The sequence below is a fragment of the Seriola dumerili genome, unplaced genomic scaffold, assembly GCF_002260705.1.
Source record: "Seriola dumerili isolate Sdu_G_001 unplaced genomic scaffold, Sdu_1.0 BDQW01000050.1, whole genome shotgun sequence".
Classification (NCBI taxonomy): Eukaryota; Metazoa; Chordata; class Actinopteri; order Carangiformes; family Carangidae; genus Seriola; species Seriola dumerili.
In genome coordinates this window covers 4,529,802-4,556,998 of record NW_019174305.1, presented here as the reverse complement: position 1 = coordinate 4,556,998, position 27,197 = coordinate 4,529,802, and the positions used below count along the sequence as shown (strand labels likewise).

At 40.5% G+C, this 27,197-nt stretch overlaps 1 protein-coding gene across 1 annotated transcript in view; it reads left to right on the top strand.

Moving 5' to 3' along the window:
• Positions 1-27,197, top strand: part of LOC111217900 (VPS10 domain-containing receptor SorCS1-like) — a 183,779-nt gene that overhangs the window by 103,653 nt on the left and 52,929 nt on the right. Inside the window, exons 3-4 of the mRNA XM_022739922.1 lie at positions 4,605-4,704; positions 26,902-27,060. Of these exons, the coding sequence (XP_022595643.1) occupies positions 4,605-4,704; positions 26,902-27,060 (259 nt within the window). The remainder of the gene's footprint in view (positions 1-4,604; positions 4,705-26,901; positions 27,061-27,197) is intronic.

The window sequence follows — 27,197 nt, the reverse complement described above, 5'->3', positions numbered from 1 at the left end:
AAAGTCAAAGGCTTGTTTCATCAGTCATGCTACTGAAGTTCTGTAGCCAAAATTACTTTCAGCCAATGGGGGAAATAAGAAGGAGTGGAAACATTTTCCTAAAGTAAAAGCACTGTTGCGTAAGACACTCGTGTAAAAATTTACTCAGATAAAAGTACCAAGTGAGTCAGTTAAAATGGTGAAAAATGTTAAAGGTTGAGAATGATGATTGTGTGACAAAAACATCTATAGGCTACCAGGCATAAATGCATGAATATTTACAGTGGTATTTGAATGCATTTATTGTATATCATCTATGTTATGCTCCAGTCAAGGCAAAGGGAGCGCAACATAAGAATAAGGAGGTTTTTCCGCCCGGGGGCCCCAAAACCAAAGTCACACACTGAATCGCAAGGCAATGAGGTAATTTATTATTACCAAAAATAAACAAAACAATAACCAAATACTGAAATCAAGTTCAGGGTGAACCAAGGCCAAAACAACAAATAGAAGAAACTATCTCCCCCCAAAAAGTGCTAGCTATCCCTGAGTGAAAACAAATGACAGTGACTAAACCTCCGTAGAATAAAGCAAAAACGAGAGAAAATACCTCAAAAATAAAATGGCAGTTCACCCCTACAGATACAGTGGTATTAACAAAATTAATCTATTCAATCACCAGAATAAACCCTAAACTATTTACAATATTTACGCCGTCACAATAGGCCAGACAAAAGATCAGCGCAAACACAGAGATCAGACGTCGTCACGGGGCTGGGGACAGAACCGTAATGCCGCTCCAGGCGTTTTAAAATACAGGCTTTAGACAGCCAACCAGCAGCCGCCACTTCCCTGGTGAGGTGCACAAAATCCAGCCAGTCAGGAGGGACCTAGAGGCGGGGCACACGAGGCTCCTATCACACAAAAACACACTACACAGTCACAGCGGGAAAAACTGGATATGAATTAAACAATACGGCCAGGGCCGTAACAATCTGGCATGCTAAATATTGCATTTACATGGGGTCAAAGTGCATTATTTTGAAATTGAAGTTGTTTTGAACCTGATGATACCAAACATTTGAAATAACTCTTGTATATAGACCTTTTAGTTTTTGAGACACAGTCATTTCTGTACCATACGATACTTTGTCACATGTGGTTTTACTCGTTTTATATTTTTTCACAAAAACGCTAGTGTAAAAACAGGTTCCTAAGATCACATGTTAAAAAAAAGTTATGCACTTAATGAAAGACCCTAAAAGGATAAGCAGTATGGCTAATGAATGCATGAATTAAAGAATAGAACTTTCAAAATTGCAATATCATTAAGTGGAATATCCAAATCGCAGGAGCTGCAGGTTTTCTGATAAAGGTCAAATGTGTCACAACGTTGTTGTACATTGTTAGCACCATAAGCGTTGTGGTGCTACAGAAGCGCTCCTGGCCTACTAATCATCCAGATGTAAAGGAACATGTTTGTTTGGTACAAGAACCAACAAAAACATCATCATCATCATTTTTACGTTTTTTTCAGTGAGAATGAAATGCAAAAACAACCACTGGCAACAAAAAAGAAATTAAGACATGTAAATTGCTTCACATTTTTAGACATAGTACCTTTATGTTTATTTATTTTTATTTTTTGGCAACTCTAAATCAGCTGGGTTGTATTTGAAAATAAAATAAAAGAGATCTGTATTAAGTCTGGTGACGCTAGTCTGGTGACCCTTTAAGAATGGACATTTGCCACCAAACCTGACAGGCAGGAACATGATGGAAAGGGTTTGCGGATGTGGGAGGGAAGGGTATGATTTAGCCTGCTGCTATATACTGTAAGATATACTGTCAGAGTGTGCTGAGGGTTACATAAATTCATCGTGGACCACTCAGCTCAGCTGCCGTTCATGCAGTCTCAAGCAGTGTTGGTGCTGCTTTCTGTGCTTTCATTCAGTGAATGACCTCATGTAAACCATCCAAGATGCATGCAGCTCTCATCCACCAAACCACAATTCATCAAACACAGAGAACGTAAAAGCCGCATAGTAGCTGCCTGTCAATATATAGTAGATGCTTGAAATTTCATACACATAATTCTAATCCATTTCAGAGAGAGAGTGAAAAGAGGGGTTGAATCAAGCAAGATTTAGGCTTTTGGTTGAGTGTGTGTATGTGAGTCAAAAAGTGTTTCAAGACATAATAGGTAATAGCTCAATCGTCCTAATAGCATATCCAGAATTCATTTTTGTCAGTGAGCCATATCAGTATAATGTGAATGATATCATTCTTGTGTGCTCGTTCAATGTTTCGTTAACTCCCCCCTGGTTTAATCCAGCATGTGGAGCAAAGTATTGGCTTACCTACAGCCCCTGTGGCACGAACATCCACACAATGGATGAAATCACAGCAGCTCGGTCAGAGCTTCAAATCATACGACACTTTTAATTCAGAATCATTCAAACCATTTAATGTAACTTTCACCTTTCTGGGATGTGCTGGAGGTTGTGCCATTTTATTGGTTCGTGTCTAAAGTTGCTATGACACTAAAAATAAGTCATTGGCCCCTAAATCAGGTGGTTCTTTGACAGGGGCCTCTGAGGAGCAAATCAATAGCCTTATGTCATTGTCCCATGGTCCTGGGTGTTGATAGTTTCTGATAAATGATACTGGACTCATCCAGGAAAGGTTTGCCTGGTGGCAATGTTTTTTGTTCAACGTTGAAACCAGCCCGTGATAAATCTCAAAGGGCTAATACAGGAGTCAAAATTGCCAGGGTGCCATGAATATTTCTGCATTTTCATGGCTGTTGTAAATTTCAATTGTAAAGCTCTCAGGAAACTCACAACCCTTTAAACAAATACATTAGACTGGATTCAAAAGCTACATGCAAAGAAGAAGAAAAAAAAAACATCAGTCAGTCAGTTCATTTGAAGTCACATAAGGCATTCTGCTGTGTCTCTGCTGCATGTTTAAGATTTTCATGCTTTGGGCTTCTGTGAGGAGCCATCAGGGACTTTAACTAGAATTACCATGCATATACACATGAAACCAAACTCATTCACATGTATTCAAGACTGAAGCACTCTCACATACACAACTGAAAAACTCTAGTTAAACCTTTTACTTACACTACTGAAGAAAACACTAACTGTTGCAATGTTCTCATATACACAACTGAAATGCTCCCTTATAATATTGTGATGGACAGTGACAGCCAGAGCCAGAGGCCTGTTGTTTTTGGGTTGTCCATCTGTCCATACGTGCATACAGTGTAGTAGTCTATGTCTAGGCTGAATCTGAATCAGACTTAAAAAAAATATAAATATATTTTTTAACCATTTTAGCAACTGCATGTGGAGACAGTGACATTTTAGTGACATTTCTGTCAAAAATAAATCAGAAATTTATTTATAATGAAGAGAAATCCAACATTCCAGTAGCCTGCAATCTCTATGTAGAGAGACAGAGCTGCAGCAGTAACGCAGCAGAAATGCAGCCGGTGTGAATACGCACACACACACACACACACACGTGCTTCTCAACAGCAGCTCGGCGACAGGAGCCGTGACGGGAGCCGCCACGCTCACGCAGCGCAGGCAGTGTGTTCCTGGCATAAGAAAGTGCACAAGGAAATCCTCTTTGGGAAGATGTGAACCCTTGTTACCTTAAAGCAGCTATAACTGACATTTTACACGAAAAATGTATCATATGTGTTGCATATGTGAGAACAATGTTACAATGTCAGTGTAACTTATAGAGACCTATCACCTGAATCTCCCCTCAGCTTTATGGAGCTTTTTGGTGACTTTCTGCCATATAAAGATGGACATAGCCTCTGTGACCCATTCTCTAAAGAGCGGTTTTGAAGTTCAGAGCGAGCTGCTTTGTCGTTGCTGTCTTGGCAGTGTCTGACTCCACCCCTAACTCCCAGCTAATCCAAAAATGTTCAAAGAGGTGGGGCATGTGTGGAGCCGAGACTTTGCTGCATACTGGTTTGTGGCAAGCATACGCTTACTCGCCTGTCACTCAAAGTGGACACGCCCTCAATTATTCAGAACTTTAAGCCTTAATGAAATGTAAACAGGTGAGTTATATAAACAGCTGTTGTGAAGGAGGAAATTAGTACAAGAGACCAAAAGTGTTTTTGTACCAGGCTGTAAACAGACATTTTAACATGGGAGTCTATGGGGACTGACTCACTGTTGGAGTCAGACTCTAGTGGTCATTAGAGGAACTGCACACATTATTTTCTGGTCTGTAAATTTACTCTTTTGCTTAATTCTCACTGCTCTCATAAAAACGCTTTTAGTGATGTTTGCTAAAAGGTTTTTCCATTTCAATTTAAAAGGGTAAAATAAACTCCACTGTGATATCTCATGACAGTGATAGCTCGAGTTTCAGGATGTGTTGTTTGTGTGCTACAGCAGCTGAAGTCACCACACAGTGGCTGTGATGATGCGGCCCCTGGTGTCTGGGGTTCATGTCGCTGCATCAAGCACATAATTATGTCAGTGCTGTATCCCGTCTCACCCTGATTCTTGAGGGGGGACTTTTAATTTCAACAGGTAATTCACTAATTCAGTAATTCATCAAGTGTTTATCAGACCTTTCTGATTAAATTTCAGGTCCACCGACTATGGGGCAACATACCAGAAGCTGAATGACAAAGTGGGAGTAAAGACCATACTGAGTTATTTGTACGTGAGCCCTAACAACAAGAGAAAGGTAATGTTCTTCTTTTGTTATTTCCTTTGAATTTGATAATTGCCTTGATCGTGTGAGTTGCTTTTGTTTTCTCATCACTGTTGGTCTGATACACAGTGTGCCAAGTCAAATACAGGCAGACATTGATGTTGTCTGACTTATCATTCTCTGTTTGGTTCCTGTCTCTCCCTCTGTGACTTTCTACAATATCAGCAGTAGTTCATTTATTAACTAATATGTGAAATCCACATTTAGCTGGCAGCAAAGAAAATACTCTCCACTTTCTAAAATGAATAGCCTCAGTAAAGTTTCTCTTTTTCTTTCTGTCTTGAAAAGGAGTAAGAGACATGACAAAAGATGGTTATAACCATCTGTGTGTGTTCACTCCACAGTCTCACCTCTTTACATGACTCTAATCAGAGAGGGTCATTTTCCCTGAGTTAATTATTGTCTAATAATGAAGATGAAACGCAGCCCCACCTTATTTAAGCGTCCCAGCCTCCCACCTGATCGAGTTAGGTGGTCTGTCGGTAACGGGGACATCCCCGAGGTCAGGAAGAGGTGTTGAGCCAGCTGATGAGACAGAGATAGTGAGTGGAATCTGAACACAGAGAGAGCCACCATTGGCTACACAGGCTGGAAAGTCCTTATGTTGTTATTAGGGGATGATTGAGATTCTGTTGCAGTCAATATGAGATATATTACAATTGTAATTATCATAGAACTTTTGCTATAATTGACTTATTTGCTTCAGTTCTGTTGAAATATTTCCAATTATACTTTTAAACTATAGGTCATTGAGTGTTCCCGCTCTCTATTCATTGTATTCTGCTTTGGCTGGTGGGCGGGTCCGGCAGTTTTGCGAGAGGTTTTGGATCTCTGAAAAATTGTAATAGGATCTGACAAGGCCTGAGAGGAATAAAGTCTCATGATACAAGTAAAATAGCTGCATCTTTAATTAGGCATTCAGAATGTTATTGACTTGTTACGGGTTCCAGAAACGGTGCCACAGCAACAAAAATGAAATTCCTGCAAGATACAGGTAAAGTTCAGCAGCAATGAACACACAGAGCACCCAGTTCGCTCTCCAGATTGCATCTCTAATTTTACGGCCCATACACCCTGATGATATCTTTGTGTACATAAGTGCACATAAATGTCCACACAATTTTAAGTGTACTTAATACTGTTCCCTCCGTCAGGAAACATAATGGTACACAGTCACCTATGCGTAAGTGATTTAAGGCTACTATAATTATAAAGTGCAACTAACAGCATTATTCAACTGTACTTGAAAGAAGCTACATGCAGCTGTCTGAGATTATAGTGGACAACTGCACTTGTCCTAATTATGTTCATTAACCACATATTTGCAGGACTCTCAGTGTAGGACATACAGACTCTAGACCTACAACATCCATATTTTTTACATTCACAAGTAACTAACATTTTATGTTAATGAACTTTGTATTCTTTAAAATGTACTTATGCCCAAAGCACAAAAACATAAAAACAGTTCAACAGTTTCCCAGTATCTCTGCCGTGCATAGGAGCTCAAATAATTACTCAAATAGTCGCTGTGCAAAGAAAATAAACCTAGCAACACTCCAGCAAGACTACAGAAAACCCATGTTCCACGGTGACAGCTAGCTTGCCTGCCAAGTCTAAACCTGCTGCCTGAGGCTGTCGCAGGGTTTTCAAACTTTTATATTTCCACATAAATGCTCAACATAATGTTAGAAACTCCTGCGAAATCGGCGTACAGATAAAACTTTTTCAAAAGTAGATATCGGTAGTTTTTACCAAGCACTAAGCTGCAACATACAGGTAAAGTTCAGCAGCAATGAAGACGCAGAGCACTCAGTTGGCTTTCCAGTTTGCATCTGGGGTGTGGCCGGAAGTTCCCCCTTGTGGCAACCTGGGCGTAACTGCTCCCATGCCAACAGTTCCACCTGAAGTGCTGCTCTGCTTCACTGTCCTTCTCTACAGTCCACATTTGAAAATTACATAGAATATTTATTAATAATTTTCCAGGCTGGTGACATGACCTTGAAGTCACTACAAATTAATACTTGACATATAAAATTGAAAAGTAACACAAAAGAGGTCACACGTTTTAGGGTGTGCCAGAGACTTCGATCTTCATCGTGCTGGAATTTGTGCCTGTGACTTTGAGAGTGTCACATTTTGGATAAGAAGCACCATAAAGGCAACTGAGTTTTTTTTTTTTGCAAGTTAAGTGTTTAGACCAAAAACAGACCTGTGTTTAAAAAAATGTAAAGGTCTTGCGTTGGTGGGGGGCTTGTTGTCTCAGGTAATGGTGAGATAATGAAATGCAATCCAGGAAATCCCGCTTGAGTAACAGATCCATAAGTTTATGAGTCTCAGAATCAGATGCCCAAACACTCTGAGACTGGATTCTACAACTGTAGGAAGTTATCATCCTGGCAAGTTTTACTGCCTGTCTGTACGTCCCATTCTCATGGACGCATTATCTCAGTGATGCCCTGAGGGAACTTCTTCAAATTTGGCACAAATGTCCACTAGGACTCAATTATGAACTGATTAGATTTTGGTGGTCAAAGGTCAAAGGTCAAGGTCACTTTGACATCAAAAAACACGGTTTGGGCCTCTTGAATGCGACATCTCAAGATCACCTTGAGGGAATTTCTTTAGATTTGGCACAAACATTCTCTTGGACTCAAAGATGAATTGATTATATTTTGGTGGTCAAAGCCCAAAGTTCAAGGTCACGGTGATCTCATGTTCTTGTGAATGCAATACATCAGGAACGCCCAGAGGAAATTTCATTACATCTGGTACAAACATTCACTAGAACTCAAGGATGAGCTGGTTAGAATTTGGCAGCCAAAGGTCAAAGGTCATAGGTCACCTCACAAAACACATTTTTGACCATAACTTACAAATTCATAGACAAATTATTACACAATGTAACTCGAATGTCTATAAGGAAAAAATGAAGTGATGACATTTTATATCCTAAAGGTCAATGGTCAACTTCACTGTGACATCATAATGTTCTGCAAAACCACTTCTGGCCATTATTCAATGCTGTAACCCAGGAAGGAGAGATTGTGACCATATCTCCTGCTTGGCAGAGGAGCACAACCACGAGGCATTAATTCTAGCTTTACATTTTTTGTTGCAACGATCATCGAGATTAGCAGGACATCATTGACATTCCAAAGCAATCTAGCAATTTGCTTTGTTGGTGTTTGACTGGTGAACGCAGCACATTGTCAGATGAAATTGTATTGCTTTCTGGCAAAGGTTGAGCCAGATTCAACCTTACTACAGGACAACCGTGCAAATTTTTTCGAGAGCACCCTGCATTAGCACCCAGACTGTGTCGACAGAGTGGCCTCACTCAAGTGAATGAGTGGGCTGCATTTTATCACAGGGAGATAATATGTGCCTGACTGTGGCCTTAGTCAACCCTACTGAATTTCATTGTGGGCCTTTTTCAAATATATACATACATGTACTGTATGTATATGTGTTTTCTATACATCATGGCCTCAGAAAAATAATGACTCCTGTCTTCCTGTGTGAACTGTGAAGAACACTTCTGAAGTGAACAGGAAAATTGATGTTTTGAACAGAATGATTAAGAGCCAGGTAGTTTTTTTTAATCAGAGGTGTCTCAGCATGTTTGGATTTGGAGGAGTTCACGAGGCAACTGCTCCCTGCAGGCTTAAAACTAATTAAAGGCAGCACATCAGCAAATGGTGAGTGTTAACTAATTTTTCTGTGCACAGGTCCATTATGGCTCTGGTCCATTAGTGGGTTTGGGCATTTTTTTTTATTTGTTTTTTAACCATGGGTACATTTTGGGTACATACAAGACAGTTATGGGTCCAAACATTTTTGCCTTTTCCTTGTTTGAACTTGTTGCATCCATCTGGTTTATAGAGCATCTGGAGATAGAGTGTGTGGTGATCACAGGTTCTACATCGCATTGTTCCCAAAAATGATTCTTAGACATTAGTGCAAAACAGTCCATACAAATCTAGCAAGAAATCACTGCTACCTGATTCTTAGTAAATACACTAAAACCTGACAGTTTTTTTACTCCCTTGTGGCTTTTACATTGGCTTTATTGAGCTGCTATTATGGCTAAGTATGGAGCCTCTGTGATGCGTCAATAAAGCACCCAGTGAATTGAATTAAAGTTGAGAGAGGCAGACTGGGGTAGAAATGAATTTCTTTGCCATTGCTTATAGACTGGATTAACAGTGCATGTTCCTGAGACCTTGGCAAAGCCAGTGAAGAGGTTTTTGAAGATTTTCTAGCAGCACTGCAGAAGGAACAACAGGAAAGCAGAATAATCTCTGAGTCCAGGGAACCAGGTAGCTCAACAACACCAGGCCTCAGTTTAAACACACAGAGCAGCGAGCAGATGAAGACGTGCAAGCTACTTGACGGGTTGTGAATATCTTTTCACACACAGGGACAGAGAGAGAGAGAGAGAGAGAGAGAGAGAGACACTTGGAAACACTCTCACATACACACAGGGATGCAGACAAAATGACACATGCTCTCCATCAGGCTCTCACAAACACACATAGTGTTTTTGTCCATCTGCTATCCTCCAATCCATCTCCTATCACAGCTCACTTACATTCACTCACATACAGGCACACATGCTAATTATCTTTGTCTCACACATGTTCACACCCTCTCTCTGGGTCTTATTTCTCTCGCTGACTCATGGTGTCCCCATGTTGCCAAAGCATGACATTTATAATGATTTAGAAAATATAAACAAAGCTCAGTCTACAGCGACACTAGAGGCCCCATGAGGCTATAATAATTACGTGCAAGTGATTTAAAAAAAAACAAGACTAGGTCAAATCCTAGTATATGTCTGTGGTCAAATCCTGATTTTATAACTGTGACATCACATTAAAGACAAAGACTGAGCTGTGATTTCAGCTGTATTTTGTTCTCGATATTCTTCTTCTTCTTTCTTTCTTTCTTTCTTTCTTTCTTTTCTCCGCTACAATTATTCATGCAGCAAAAACTACCAGAGAAAAAATCTGCAGATTGATTGCAAGTTCCACCCACTACTCAGCCACAAAAAATTAAACTAAATGCCTGATAGGTGGCGCTATAATAATGAAACATACGTTTGTTGCCATTTGTGATTTCTGAAACCTTCTGCATCTCTGCTCAAAGGACTGCTGCTGTAGGAAGGTTTCACTTTTCAACCAATTCAAATAATCAAACGTAAGCTCAAGATGAACTAGTCCGAGGCCGTTCATCTAATTATGAAACTTGGTCTGAATCGTCCACTGAAAACGCTGATGAAAAGTTATCTAAAGTATTTCACTTTGTCAATCGGTTCTGAAATTACAAACTTTTAAACCTGTGTTGTTAAGATCAATTTTACACAATCAAAATCGGCTAATGCTATTGTAACCAAACTCGGTGTACGCCTGCAGACCTTAGCTCCTAGCATTGTTATAGAGTCTTGGGATATTCTGCCTCTAGGGGGCGCTACAAATGCGAAAAGTTTGTATCTACGCATCGGCTGCATGGATTTGTACAAAATTCGGCCCAACACTTTCATTTTTTGCTCAGTGTTGGATACACAGTCACCAAATTATTTGATGATTCTCCTGAAACCAGTAGAATGATGTGTGATTTTTTTTTCCAGGACTTTCACACCAACATTTTGACCATTTTAAGTGAAAAAGACAAAAACACCCCAGTTTTGCACGTGAGGTCATGCCTGCCTTAACTTGTTTGAGCGCAGGTTTGTGTTTAATAATGCAAAAGTGCCTGTCCCCTTTGATTTTTGCTCATTTTATTGTGCTGCCGATTATATTTTAAAAGGATAAAAATTGCCATTTTTGCCCATCAGCATTCAACACAGTGACCCCAATAATTTTGAACAACCCAACTGTCACACTAACAGAGCTGCTGAAGTCCTCTGCAGAGACGAGAGAACCTCCCGGAAGGACGGCCAGGAACACTCCATCAATCATCTGCCTTTATGTTAGAGAGGTTATGCGGATGCCACCTCGAGTAAAGCTCACTTGGAGTTTTTCCAGATGGAATTCAAAGGACTCTGAGAGAATGAGGAAAAAGATTCTCTGGTGGGATGAGACAACATTTTAACTACTACTTTTACTTTGAATTGCAAACACTATGTCTGGTCAACACCAGACAGTGCTGTGAAGCATGATGATGGCAGCATCATTGCTATGGGTTGGGGTTCTCAGCAGCAGGGACAGGGGGGATGGTTTTACAGACTTAAACCCCATAAAACATCTGTGGAGAGACCTGAAGATGGCAGCTCACAGATGCTTCCCATCCAGTCTGACTCTGCCAGGAAGAATGTGATAAACTGCTCAAAGTCCAGTTGTTCAAAACTCCTGGAGACTAAGCCAAGAAGACTTGAAGCTGTAATTACTGCCAGAGGGGCCTCTATGAAGCACTGAATTAAGGGTCTGAGTACTTTTGTTAATGGGAGATTTTAGTCTTTCATTTTTAATAAATTTGACAAAAAAAACATAAATTTTAACTCTCGCATTATGGATTATTAAATGTAGATTGAACTGTAAAAATTTTTATCTATTTGAAATAAATGTGCATCACAATAAAGTGTGCAAAAAGTGAAGAGGTCAGAATACCGCAACTGTAGCAACCGTACATGCCTCGTGTCAGCCAAAGTCCATTTGTCAAGGTAGTTAAGCCTCACTTTTGCTAGATGTCACAAACCAATGACATGAACACCCTAACTAAGTCCGAACTATGGGAATCCTATAACAGTGTTGCCCATTGTTTCCAAAGGAAAGGAGCTGAAGCCTGCTCAAAAAGTTGCTAGATGTCACTAGGATATGTCATGAGGTATTTTTTTGTGACATAACATAACATGGCATATTAATAAAGAGAATGACTGACTCTTACTAGCTATTATTATTATATTTTAATTTATTATAATCTTCTAGACAGTGTATCTATAAAAAAATTAAAACATTAAGAATAAAAAGAGAAAGAAGGACGATAATGGGGATGGGTGATTGGTTGTTAGATTCACACATTCACGGCTCATTCATGTTTCTGTCAGGGCAACGATTGGTCAACTGAACATGCTGCTGCTCTCCTCCACCAACTCTTAGTCCAGAGAGCCACAGCCACATGAGAGCACAGCAGAGTAATACTGTCAACTCTCTTCAAGAGAGAAGAGCAAAAAGTCCTTGGATTTGTTTCTGGCGCTCTTTGGAAGAAAAAAGTTACTAAAGGTTTGTTAAAAATCATCAAATCTAGTTAAAAAATTGGCTAAATTTCAACATCGTCATCAATTCTTGATTTCTCTCAGATGACATGGATGGAGCATTTACAACTATCATGTTAGCGTGCTTATTTTTAGCATTTATGAAGTTGACATGTACACAGTTCGACACATAAGAACGATAACTGTAGTTAAAAGGGTATGTTACTGTGACTTGGTGATGATAAGCATGATATTAGCATTTTAGAATGCTATTATTCTGGTAGCGTTAAACTCAAAGTAGAGCTAAGGCTGACATGAATTCAGTAACTAGTTTTAGAGCTATCCAGTTATCAACAGTTGGATCAGGTGGAAAACATTTAAAGAAGATTTTAAAGGTCCAATATAGTCTAAAGGTAGATGTCCATATCTATATAAAGCAGGTCTAGCTTCTATATTAATACTGTGAAAGTATCAAAGCCTCAGTCCACAGAGAAATGCACACAGCCTGTATTCAGAAACTGAGGCTTAAAACCAGCTGTCAGGACTTCTGTAACTTTGTGATGTCACAACAAAGCAGTCACCACCCTCAACCATGTCAATGGAGACCCACTATCTTAACAATAAAGCTAAACAAGACAAAACACAACTTAACATACTGCTGTACAATACAACCTCAGTATCTTAATATCTCATCATAATATCTTAAACAAAATATGGTATACACACATAATAATAATAATAATAATAATAATAATAATAACAATAATAATTATAATAATAATAATAATAATGATAATAACATACCATTCTTCTCTACTGAGTTATTGAGTCATAAGTATTTATTTTGAGTGGATAATGAATGTGTGCAACAAATCTAATGGTAATACATCCAGTTGTGCTGTTGAGATATTTCACCCCAGACCAAAGTGTCTAGGGTGACAGATGGATGGAAAGGCATCACCCCCCATGCTGTTACTGCAGCTGAAATTAAATACAGCTATATACAGAGAAAAAGATTTTGGAAGCAAACATGGAGGAACTTTCTCACACTCAACACACACACACACACACACACACACACACACACACACAAACTCTGTTCTTCCCTCCCACATGCAGTTAATTCCAAGCACACACACACACATTCTTGTGAGAGAGGGTAGCAGAGATTGCAGGCTCATCACTCTTGCTGTCTCCTCCGGCATGGTGCCATGTGACCGCCACTGGTGGCAGACAAAAGCCCCTCTCTTCACACAGTAGTGTAAGTAAATCAGCCCTCTGTGGCTGCGGGGGATAGAGGGAGGAAAGTACTGGAGGACGAGGAGAGGGAGGGAGAGAAAAACAGCGCAGAGAGCAAAAAAGAGAGAACGTGAGCAGGAGATACGAGAGGGGGAAAGAGACAGCAAATAAACTGACAGAGAGCAAGTGAGCACGGAAGAATGGAGAGGGGAGGATAATTAAAAGCAAAAAAAAAAAAAAAAAAAAAAAATTGAGCGATGGCCCAGGGGTCACCCATGGAGAAAATAGACTGACAACACAGCAATTACATCAATTTTCATATTGTGGCTCCATACTGAGCCTGTACATGAGAGAACACAACTCAAGTACACATTAGGGGAAACGATTTTAGGTTTTAGCCTCAGATTTTGTGCAAGGGCAGAATATTACAGCAAATGGCTTGGGATGCTGAGTGCTAGGGAAAAAAAAAAAAAAAAGCTCACAGATTGCAGTCTCATACAAATGGTTATTGCCTCTAATGGTTTGAAAACAGGGATTTTTAAGGAGAAGCATATGAGTGACAGATGGATTCAGTCTCTGCTGCTTTACTCTCAGTCTTGGGTTTCTCTTTAAGGAATACATAACTGTTTTTTTTCCTCATGAACGTATTGACTAAAACAACAATCGGGACTCAAGTGCTTTGAGTGCCTCAGTTGTGTTTCTGTGTGTGTGTGTGTGTGTATGTGTGTTTGCTTGTCTGTGCACACATGTGTGTTTGCATGCATAGCATTCAAAAACAATTACGGCCTTGTGCAGCTCAGACTGCATCAACAGGCAGGTGGGTGGAATATGAATTCACCTCATATGAGACCTCTTCCACTGTCAAGCTTCAAAGACTTTTGTTCATTGTCTCGCTTTGGATACAAGCTCCGACTTAAAAGTGAACTTTAATATTTCATATCCTCGAACTGTTCTCAAAATGGCAATGACAAAAAAAAAGTCGAGCAGAAAGACAAACAGAATTCATAAACTATCAGAAAAAAGGAGAGTGTCCAAAGACGCTCAGCATGATGCAAAAACTTGGAGGAATTTCATACATAAATACTCAACATTTCCTTTACGGGATGAGTCGAGATGAATTCATGTGGAGTGAGAACAACCTGATGATGGTATCAATAACAAAGCTTCTCTCTTCTCACATCGTGCTTTTATAATAATTTACAATATTTGCCTTTATTACATGATTTACACTCTACAAATTCCAATTATCATGTGATTGACTTGATGTTTAAAATTCAGATTTGCATAGGCCTGCCCCCTCACAGACAAGGAAGAAATGTTTGGTTGACAACTTGTTTTGAATGTAGGGATGAGATAGTAAGGGCACCCAGGATCCAGACATAGACATACTCTGCAGTGACTAATTAACAAAATGGCCAGAAAATCAAAGGAGTGAATAAACGAACTGCTCAACGCTCAATTTAATTAATTTATTTAAACAACAATAGCAGATTATAGAAATTGGACTTAAAAAAAATATGAAAAAGCTAATCAAAAATGGTGGCTAATCAAGTGGTGGAAGAACATAATAACAACGAGTCAAACGAGCCAAAAGGAGAAAATGATCCGTTTGTTTTTTATGTTACATGTCCTTCGCTCTGGGTTGAAGTTGGTTTCTTGGCATTGGATCCAGGTTTTCACGGCTTCTTCCTCGATCATGCTGTGAACCGTAAATGCAGTGCTGTCGATTCCGAGGTTCAGGTGCTGGGTGGTTGCAGAGGAGAGGCTGTTTTTTTCTGACTGTCTGACTTATGTGAATTAAACGTAAAGTAGTAAAACTTTGACTGTTGAGAACACGTAGCGTGAGCGTGAGTTTTTCTTTCTTCTTAAAGTTGTAATTCTCAAGATTTCAGCCCTGGTTGATTTGTATGGGCTAAAATGAGACTCTCCTCCTGTATTACACGAGCCCATAGGTCGTTTGTTCAGCAGGTTATTATGACCTATAGTTACGTTTTGTTGCTAGGCGACATCTAGAGATTGTAGTAATTATGAGAGGAGCAAAGGGAAAAGTGCGGTGACGTAGTATGAAGAGAGACAAAGCCCACGTCAGGAGGAGGTTGTGGTGGATGGATGAATACGTCACAGGAGATTGGTGTTTGATTCCCATGTGAAACTAGCTGTTTATATTGTAACCACGACAACCAGGATCATCTAATGTTAAAGTAGTACTTATCTTAACCCAAATCACGATCCTCTCCTAAACCTAACCAAGCCATGACCATTATTATAGTAACCATGGCAACAAAGGTAGGTACACCGCTCTTGGCACAGTCCGCGTGTTCATTACTGTAACCATGACAACCAAGGTCCGGTACTATTGATGCTGTGGGGGGCGCTACTTCAGAAGACACTCCTATAGGTCGTATCAGAGGGGGTGAAAAAAACGACCTGTCTGGTTGTTCAGGTTGGAGGAGTTGTTGGCTCAAATAAGGGTTAAAATAAAAATATCTAGAGCTTAAGCAGCTGTGGCTCAGGAGGTAGAGCGGGTGGTCCACTGACCAGAATCAGGTTGTGGTCCTCCAGTTTGCGTTCGAGAAGTCCCCTTCTCCTCTGATGGCTGTGGAAAGTGCTGTATGAATATGTGTGTGAATGTGGCTTTTGGGTATAAAGCAAGTTGGTAAGACTTGAAGTCCACTGCGGTCCATTTACCATGTTCCTAAATGATTATATCATAAATAATTACAAATCAACAGTTGTAAACCTGAAAAAAAAAATCTGCATCTCCATCGTTCTAACATTACTCACAGGTGGAGCGCGGTCACGGACCTATTACTTACCGGCGCAGCTTTTCTAGCTTTGGTCACGTGATGCTACTCAGCCAATCACTGCGACTCAAGTCAGTGAGTGAGATACACACAAGGGCGAGAGACAGGATAAGTAAGTGGGGAAAATGGGATATAAGAGGCCAAGAGAGAGCAAAGTTAAAGCTGTTAGATTGTTTACACATGTTGAGACAGTTTACTGTAAAAATGACTGAGACTGATGAGATGCGAACTGGAGATCGCTGACCAACAAAATGGATGAACTCAAAAACTGGCGAGCAGTCAACGTGAGTATCAGGAGTGCAGTGTGTTCTGTTTCACAGAGACGAAGCTGACAGGAAACACAACTGAGCTATAGCCGGCTTCACGCTAGTCTAAGCGGACAGGGAACAACAAAGGGCTTTTTCCACTTACTGCTTTTAATGTGAAGCAGTGGTAGTACCAAATCATGCCTTTGCTTTTGCATTAACTTAATACAGCTCTAAAATAGTGTATATTTTTCTGTGAATCCCTTTGTGTGTGTGTGTAGGTGTGTGTCTGTGTGTGTAGGTGTGTGTGTGTGTGTGTGAAATTTGAATCCAGCACAAGGCTGCTGCATAAAAAAAAAAAAATCAATTGTAAACAGTACACAACATTTTATGACTTTAAAGTACCGAAGTTTCAAAAGGTTTCAAAAGTGGATTTAAAGATTGTCTTCCACCACCACTCGCCTCCTTTGCTGCTTTGCTGAGAGGGAGAATTTTAAAATTACAGAGTTCATAATCAATTTATTAAGTCTATCTTCTGTTTTCTGACAAGCTGTTATATAGTAAGTAGTAGAAAATCATTCACACATCTCAGGCTTCACGAAAACATTTCCAAACCTGCTTCGGTCTTTAATAAGCACTGTGTTTTAAGACATGCTTCTGCATGACGGCACTCATCAGAGACAAACTTCACAGATTTTTCTATCACATCAACTAATGGATCGGTTGAAGACTCACACTCAATTTAGATTTGTTTATTTGGGGACAGCTCTAAAATGAACAGATGTACTGCTGTATCAAGATAGTATCAATGAAAAAGAGATATTCAAAAAGGTAGGAAACCTTATGTTCCACCTTTGTATACATTTTGAGCATAAACCTTCATGGAGATTTGTCCTAATTTCACCAGATTATACCTGGAACGATACCACCTGGTGGAAGAACAGCAGACACATCAACACATCCTCTAACTGCACATTGCACAGGGATAAAGGAGGGAAAAGGGAGGTGAAGTGATGTGCGTCTTTGTCTACTCTCTTTTTAAAGACATATTGCAAGCCAAATGAATCTCAGCGAATCAGCCGTGCTTTGCTGGCCGGAACGCCGTGCACACCGCACGACACCATGTAACACAGTCTAACGGGTGATGGTTTCGTTTGAGGTGGTGGTGGTGGTGGTGGTGGTGGTGGGGGGGTTGGTGGTGCTGGGAGGGGACGCAACATCTGTCAGCCCTAAGGCGCAATCTCCAAATGGCTGCGATGAGCGGAGAGGCAAGCGCCCCGGAGCCCGTGAGAAGACACAGCGACAGAGGGGGAGAGACGGGCCGAGAGACACAAATACAGGCGGACAGAGAGATGGAGGGAGATGGAGACAGGTTGACAGAGTGTGAGACACGGAGACAGAAGAGGGAGCTGTAAAGAAGATAGGATGGGTAAATCTAGGTGAGCTGTGGGATTCCATCAATATTCTTTTACGTGCCTTTACGGGACATTGCCCCGCTCTCTCAGCATGCGAGTGAAAGCTATACAATCCAATGTGCCTGACACTGCCAGGAAGTGAACTCCCCTCCAAAAGCATCAACTCATGCTAACGGAAAGTCTTCTAAATAAAAGCATCCGCTAATTGGCATATGTTGTTATGTTATTTATTAATAATCACTATGAAGAATTCATTATTTCAGCAGCTGAAGACAGAACAAGATGTCTGAACTGGGAATGCTGCTGGTTAATTATCTAAACTGATCTTGTTTGTCTTGTCTCTGTTCATTCATACGTAATGAATCTGTAGCTCTGTGTTTTCGCGCACAGCTTGTATGCCTTCCAACTTATGTGCCGCCATAAGGAGCGGCCGAGATTGAAACCCAATTACACTGAAAGGCAGAAACTGACGTGTTACTGTTTGTCAGGTCTGACAGGGGTCTGGGTGAGCTTAAATGTCAGGCAGCATTCAATTAGTCCAAGCTTAAATGTCTCAGATCAAGAGGTAGGAGTTTCGTTTAATAAGACGGATCAAACAGTTGAAAGCACCTGGTCGATGCGGTGGACGAGACCGCGGAGGGGGGGAGAAGAGAAGTAATATTTATGAATCTGTGCGTCAACTCGTTTTGCTTTCATGTCCTGCACTTAGAGCCACATACCTCAATGGAGTTTGATAGCTGGCGTTCGTCATGAATATTCATGGGAAGAAGGAGCGAGAGCGATTTGATTTTCCGTGTGCTGTCAATGCGGCCAGTTTGCTAAGCTAACACGGTTCCACATGAACACACAGAGGCCCGTCTTGTACGCGATGGGTACAGTTAACTCATTAGTAATCCTGCCAGTCTCTCCCTTATGTCTGTTAGCATTAGCTTTGTAATTGTTAACCGTTTTATTTAGCGGCAGCTGACAGTGAATGACAGTGGCGTGGCTAATGTTATTTACAGGTGTCTTTGAGTGGCATAAACAAACAGACATGTCACACAAGCATTGACACCAGATGCGAGGCATACTATGTCAAAGAGCCTATTAAGAGGTAGAAATGAAAATACTTTTCTCTTTCTCACGCGACAGTGGAATTAAAACCAGATACTGGACTTTACACTTGACTCCATTTATTCTGTCTGAAGCTTCAGGCGTTCACCCTTGTTGCTGTGTCACGTGCTTGTGTCCTCTTAGCTTAAACTTTCCTTGAGATGACACTAGGACTTTATTTTAGTCCACCTGTGGCATTTGGAATCGATTGGACATTGGACAGTTCATAAAGACACACACACACACACACACACCTGCGTATAGAAGGTTCCACATTTCACACCACAGGCACATAAACCAAGGAACTCTCTGTAGACCTTTGTGATAAAATATTTTGAGGCGAGACATAGATCGGGGGGGGGGGGGGGGGGGGGACCGAGAACCCATGGGTCACTCTAAAAGATAGAGACACACAGAGGAACCATCCTCATCTCAGCAGCAGGGACAGGGAGGCCGGTCAGAACTGAGGGAAGGATGAACGCAGCCAAATGCAGAGAGGTGCTTGAAGGAAACCCTGCTCTAGAGTGCACGTAGTCTGAGACTGTGGCGACAGTTCACAATCCGACACTACACTTATCCAAAGCGGCATACAGCCAAAACAATCCCGGAGTGGCTGCGGGACAAGTCTCTGACTGTCCTTGATCGGCCCAGCCAAAGCTCACACTTAAATCCCATAGAACATCTGCGGAGAGACCTGAAGATGGCAGCTCCCAGATGCTTCCCAACCAATCTGACCGACTTTAAGAGGATGTGCCAGGACAGAATGTGATAAACTGCTCAAATCCAGGTGTTCAAAGCTTGTATAGAAACTTACTCAAAAAGGCTGAAGCTGTAATTGCTGCCAATATTGATTTTCAGTAAACATTTCTAAAAAACGTGTGTTCACTTTGCCATAATGGATTATTGAGTGTAGGCTGTTTTTTTTCTCAATTAAAAATCAAATCTACAACACAATAAAGTGTGGAAAAAAAAAGTGAAAGGGTCTGAATACTTTTTGAAGTAGATGAATTTTCCTCTAGATTTTCTAAATGAATCCAATTCTGATGATGAAAACAATTATTTTTGTGATGCTCAGATCAAAAACAAATTCACTATTTTAGAGTAAATTGTAGAAAATGCAGTTTTGGCCGCTGCGTGTCACATGATGAACATGGAATTTGCGACGCTCCAAGTGGCCACTATTTGATACATCTAATTTCAGGAATGTTCCAGAGCCACGGCTGCATAGTGAAGACGACTTTAAGCAAGCTAATAAAAGGTTCAGTTGTCGCTTCTGTTCAATAACAAAAAAAAATCCACCACCATGGAAGCCATGTGTTTATTGCTATCACTGCTTTCTATTACAGTGAGTAAAAGAAAATAAAAATGACGGTTGCATTGCTATAGTTTCCTATCTAGCTGTTAATGTGGGGAATACTTAAAGGTCAATATGGCCCAATCAGGTAATAATACATATGTCAAGTGTTGCCATGGTCACTGAGCAATAAATCAGACCCTGTGCTGTAGGTACTTTATGGCAGGACCGCTGTTAAATTTCTTGCATCTTTCCACTGACATTGAACACAACTGTGCTGCTTCTCAAATTCACTTTGAACACACGGTAAGAACGTCTCATTATAGTTCCATCTTTGTTGCAAACAGAAAAGAAGAGTAATTCACACAGCACATCATACGTCTTTTTATTGTGTCTGAACCCAACATGCAGTTGTTAAAGGTTTGTTTTTTTTTTTTCCACTTACCCCTTGTAGTATTCAGCTATGCAGAAAGAGTTTTGGAGACATCCAACTTTGTTACAAGGTCTGTGGATAATCTCAGCCCTGCCTTTAAATGTGATTTTTCAGTGTTTCGAGCATCTCGAAACACATAGCTAGACACCACGAGGGGCCAGTGACAATTATTATTTGCTTTCTCTCTTTCTTTCTGAACTGATCCTTTCAGTTTTCTCTGGGCTCTTGCCTTGTGACATTTTTAGCTAAGGGACTGGGACTGACAACAGGAGATGTTTAGACGCAGCACGTTCACCACTGACATTTATCAACCTCTTGTGAATATTTTACACACCCCTGACAGGACCTATTCCCCTTTGACTGCCTTTTTGCCCTCAATTATGAGGCTCAGTTCCTACAGTATGTCTTATGGACAATTTATATTGTTGTATTGTATTGTATTTAACCAGCCAAGTTGTTAAAAGCAAAATTCTTATTTACAATTTCAGCCCGGCAAAAGGCAAAGCCTTTTGAAGGAAGAAGGTTGGCGCTAAAAAAGAATATCAAAACCTTGAAACCTTCAACCTGAAGCTATCACTTGCTTTCCCTCAGCCTCTGCTGATACTGATGTGAAATAATCCACAGTTGCTCGGAGGAGCATTTATACAAAATAACCCAGACAGTCCTATCAGTCCTTTCACAGTACATAAACTGTGCGCACAAATAATTAATAAACTAGATGTGGCTGTGCAAAGTGATCTATACTTTACTTCCTTTCACTTTCTGACTCTCTGACTTTCGCTGGTTCTTTGAAAAACATCTGCACCTTGATAAACGTGCGAGTCAAGAGAGGAATGTGAGCATTTAAGATATTCATACTGGCTACAAAAAGTCAAAGGACTGCTGCTTGGTAAAAAAAAAAAAAAAAAAAAAAAAAAAAAAAGAAAGTGAAATATACTCAGCACAGTTCTCAGATGTACAGTAGCTCAAAAGCTGACAAATACGAAGAAAGTGCTTCTCACATCACCGAATAAATGCGAGCTAGTCCTGACCCCCTCGGTGTGCCTGCTTAGCTGCACTCTGTCATGTAGAATTGATTTCAGTTACAAGATAGCGGCTGGCTCCCGGGTTCCGGCCTGCTCTGTCAATCCCAGTTCAAAACTGTAACCTGAGGTAGATATGGCTTTGTTTACAAGTTGTTTGTTTTTTTTTTGTTTGTTTGTTTGTTTTTTTTGCATGGAAATAAAAACAAACAGGAATTGGGTGAAACCAGTTTATTAACTTGTATTAAATCATTCACACCCAAGTTGCTGTCACTGTAAAGCTAGAAAATTGACTTGGCTCAAAGAGAATAAATCACAAGCTCTTTTCTTTGTTCCCTTTTTTTCTTTAACGCTTTTCCAATATGAACACGCTTAAAGTCTGGCAGTAATAAAAAAAAACTATTTATTGCAGGGTATTGCAGAAAATTAGGCATAGATTTATAGAGAGGAATCACAGTCCAATTACTGGGTGACTGTGTGAAATGGAAAATATGAAACTAATTTCATTAATATTCTATCTCAGAGTATTTACGGTACTGCAGCAGCGAAATTAACTCAAGAATTCCTTACACATATCTTAAATGTCCTCCAGCCGGCATATATACGCTTCATTAACCTTTGTCATTTTCAACCTTTTTGGCCTCATAATTTACAGTCGCTCGTGCACGTACACGCATGCTCCCACACACACAGTCTACTGCTCCACAGACTATGTGGAATAATATGGATTCTTAACCTATCCACTTGCCTGACGCTGATACAAGAGAAGTTTTATGGCAACATAAGTTCCCGAGCATACCGACCAGACTGTTCAAGTGCTTTCAAGACGAGTATTTCCCTTTTTTTTTTTTTTGTCTTGTCACAAATTGCTGTGACGTCTTTCATTCTGTGCATTAGTCTGTGCTTCCTCCCTGTCCTCATTCTGCAGGTACCGTCTGCTATTTGGTGCTAGGCAGGGAGCTAACACTAGATCCAAAACAAAGTAGATCCAAAATTTTTTCTCTGACGGCAAACCCCTTAAATGTAATCCCACCATTCACCAGACACACATCAGCCATTATGAAGTCGTTTTCTATTCCAGCTGTGTTACAGTTTCCAGGAATTGAGAAAAATTTTAAATTTGGATTTGTAGTTGAGACCGTGTTTGAGTGTATGGAGAATGCGGTATTATATACCTGCTTTTTGTGACTGATGAACTTAGTGTTAGTGCCTCTGCCCGCCATGGCTGCTGTTACCCAAGCAGCTGGTGACAAATGACTCGGTAGCGTGAGACCGGAAACACTTTACCGTATGGCGAGAAGGATACTGACTGTGAGAGCAGTGTGTATTCTCATTCACACTGCTGTCTGATGACATAATGGGCACACAGAGATTGTCTCTAAACCAAATGTAAGCCCCTGTGTGTGCAACGCAGGGACAGCACTGCCTCTGCACTTACATTATGACGACAGAGGCATCACAAAGACTCCAGCGCAGCTTCCAGTGGCCTGTAATTGACAAGAAAAGCTGCACTTTCAAAACTGGAACATCAGAACCAGCAAATCAGTCAGCATCTATGAAATGAAAAGCTGTGTGCTTTTTGTTTAGCTCTGGATAAATACTAAATAACTAAATACCATTTTAAGTTGAGTAACTGTGCCGATGCAGAAATCACACATTTATCTCAGAGGGCATCATAAGTGTACAGCATATATATATATATATATATATATATACTGTATATATACTACATATAAACTATAAATATAAATAAAAGAGATAGACTTCAAGACCTCAATGACAGTATTAGAGGAGGGATCCCTCTTTCTGGCCACACTGTAGACTACACTGCCTACCTCAGCTGTGCATGATGGTCATGGCAAACTCATGTGCCCATGTTACCGGGTTAGAGCAGCCACACTGTGTGAGCCTTTGTGAGACACGAGGCTTCAGTGCTGCGTCATCTAGAGTTTTGGCTTGGAGCCTATTTTTCACGGTTCTCAGCAAAAATAGACAGTGGAAAGATCTTTTGATATACTGATGTCATATTGATATGTGATACTAGCAACACTGCATAACATAACTGACACCTATGATTATAGTTTCAATGTCTAATGTCTGCCACTTGCCACTGTCGTGTTGTATATAGTTGGCAGTACAGAATAACACATATATATATATATATATATATATATGTGTGTGTGTGTGTGTGTGTGTGTGTTTGAAATTTCCATAAGTGTAGTATAGAATAGAATAGAATAGAAAAGAATAGTAAAAAGGACAGGTGGATAGAAAAGGATAGAAATACAGTGTGTACCTAGATAAACCTGTGCATTGTTAATGTAACACTACTATAATTAATTAAATCAAATTTTAGTTTCCTTTAGATACCTGATATTTTCTGTAGATAATGTGTCCGCAGGCAGTTTCTTTCAGACAGCAACCTTACCATTAAGGTAGGGCAGCCTGTACTTATAGCCTGAAGGGAAAACCCACGGTAGGAAAAGAAAGTCTGCTACATACTCACCACATCACTTACAGCCGCTTGATAAACTCATTGCTTTGAGCGCACTGTAATTACTGAAGGCAACTGAGATGAGTGTAACGCCTTTGGCCCCTTTGACACGGCCCATTCAAGGTGGGAATGCTGCACCTTTTTTATTGTAAGGCACAGACACAGAAAGGGTTTGGGGGGGGGGGCGACTGTAGTTCCGTGTTCAAGCCAATGGCGTATAGTGGGACAGACGCCAACACACTCTTGCGGTACAATGCGTCAGTGATTCCAGAACGCCGGCGCTCGATCTAAAAATCACACACGGGGGCGGCAATATGTTTCTTTGGTTTAGTGTAAACAGGCAATGGCAGGATTTTTTTTCTCTCTGTGTAAAAGGGCTATTTTCTTTTCTTTTTTTTTATCAACTCCTATCATCTAATCTTGACCATGGTGTGTAGACAGTACAATGTTCATAGGGAATTTAGTAGGCTAAGAGAATCAACCAGAAACAATAAGCGTTAGGGGAACAAAAACAGGATATTGCAAAGTGAGGGGAACATGTCCTGAGTGGAAATTACACCCCTGAATGAGAGCTGAGCAGGCATTCTGTCTGTGAGCTGACCACTGAATGTCTATATGTTGTAACTCAAGTCAATATTAACAAGGGTTACATGAGGGGGAATGTATTTGCCAGTGCCAGTATTAGTTATAGATTTATTGACTCATCAGCACAAACACACAAACTCACACACACACACACACACACACACACACACAAATTCTATCTATCTATCTATCTATCTATCTATCTATCTATCTATCTATCTATCTATCTATCTATCTATCTATCTATCTATCTATCTATCTATCTATCCATTCATCCATCTACACGCACCCACTAATGTTCCTCTCCAAACTCTCTGCTGCTGTACACTCTCCTAATGATGACAGCGCTTGTGTCTTGAGATCCACTGATTCAATTATATTTGCATTTGATATTATCTGGGGGTTTCTTTGTGATTTTTTTCTGGGGACCATGCCAGGATTTGGCAAAAGAAAATTGTTGGACCTCTAAGAAAAGAAAGAAGCTCATGGGAAATTATTGCTATCAAGACCTGACTGAGCATAAGACCGAGGCAAACAATCTGAATGATGAGGCACACAGGAAGAGGAAAGAAGCGCACACACATTTGCTGTTACACGTATACTGATTATATCATCAAGCCTAACACATACAAATCATTATTTGAGATATGACAACATCAGTTGAAAAGTGACTGTGGAGCTTTTAACGCACAAATCTGCAGCCACAGCTCTAACAATACGCTTTATATTGCAGATATGGTAATCAGTCTCTACTGACTCATCTCTGACACTCACACACAGTGCAGACAAACGGGGAAGAATTCAGCACAAAGTAAAATAGTCACACACTTTTGCACTTTTGGCTGGACAAGGCCGGCTCTTTAATAGTGTAACGCCTGTTACTCTTAGCTATAAACACTATAAATCAGTGTACAGTTGCATGGTGGGTAGAGCAGTAGGACAACAGAACACCGACGGCCGACACACGTCGCATCGCTGCCCTACATCTGATCATTATACGTAGTGTCTCTGCACTGTGGTGGTAATCACTCCTCTGAATAAACCTGAGGAAAAATAAGGTAATGTACAGAATAAATCTTAACAAAAATAAATCTCATCTTACAAGAGCGAATGTCCCTGACTGGGTGACTGTGTGACTGACTGACTTCCTGACTGATCATATTTCCACCACTGGTCAGCCAAATGCCACGTCACTGGACGGTGTATGGGCAGAGGTTGTCTGGCTGCTCTGAAGCTGCAGGGAAGCAGACTAGCACTTCCAGTTCACTGAGATTCACCTCCATTAAGGCAATTACATGTATCATTATAGTAGACAGACAATAACTATAAACATAAGTCAGAGAGAGCAGGAGAGAGGGAGGGAGAGAGAGAAAGCTTAGCTAACCGTTAAACTAAAGAAACTAGTAGATCTGATTAGCATGTAAACAGAAACTTCAGCAACTGGAAATGAGACATTACGCTTACCGGAGCACAGCAATAAAAGCCCTGTCACCAAATAAAGGGTCTCTGTCCACTGAAACACTACAAGGCCTTTAATTTGAAACAATTACAGGAGGTGTTGACTTTGTATTAACACAGAATGCAGCAACTAACACGACGGACGAGAGCGACTCAACACAAGGCTTCCTACTTAATGACCAGTTGTATATCAAAAAGAGCGAGATACAAAGAAAGACTTGCCTCTGATAGAGACCTGTTTCCTTCTGCAGTTGAGGTTGAGTTGAGGTCACTTTTTGAGGAAAAAGAAATAATCGGAAAAAAAAACTGTTGTGGATCCCAGACAGAGGCTGTGCTCCGTGTGAGAGACAAGGAAGATAGTCTGTCTGTTCTACCTTTCTCTGTGAGTGATCATTTTATAAGTAAATACAGATGAAGTCACAGCTCAGTCCTTGCCTTTAACTGACGTGTTCGGTCATTAAGTCTGACGGCGTTGCGGTTATAAAATCAGGATTTTAGCAGCCGCTTGGAAATAGTGTGAAGGTTAACATGTAGTCTTGATGGGCAACGTTTCACTCACTATTATCAAACCTGTCTTCAACAGCGGGAGAAAAATGTGTCAATGAGAACAGCTTAATTGTGAATTAAGCTGTATTAGAATACTGTAGGCCTATATGTGAGCACAGAGAGGAGGAGAGGATAGGACGTTTTGTTTTACAGTAGCTGCATCAACTACGTCTGTAATTTCGCACATTGACCATACACAGTCCAGACCTAGCCTTGTTTATTATTAAAGAAAGTATTATTTTTTTTCATTTTAAAAGTTGTTTTGTGCTTTTCTGTTAAGTGTTGAAAACCTCTTAGTCGAGCTCTGCTCATGTTGTCCCTAATGCCTCATTCTTTTGCTTCCATCAGATCATGCTGTTAACTGATCCGGAGGTGGAGAGCAGTCTACTGATCAGCTCTGATGAAGGAGCAACCTACCAGAAGTACCGGCTGAACTTCTACATCCTCAGCTTGCTCTTCCACCCGGAGCAGGAGGACTGGATTCTGGCCTACAGCCACGACCAAAAGGTTAGAGAACGGGCAGGGCAAGTTAAGCAGCCGGTTGTTCAAGGTATCAAAAGGGGGCTGAGTGTTAAGTCAGATAAGCAACAACAATCTGGAGATGCAGTGCCTCAGAGCAAGCCGGATAAATGTGAGATCCTGTT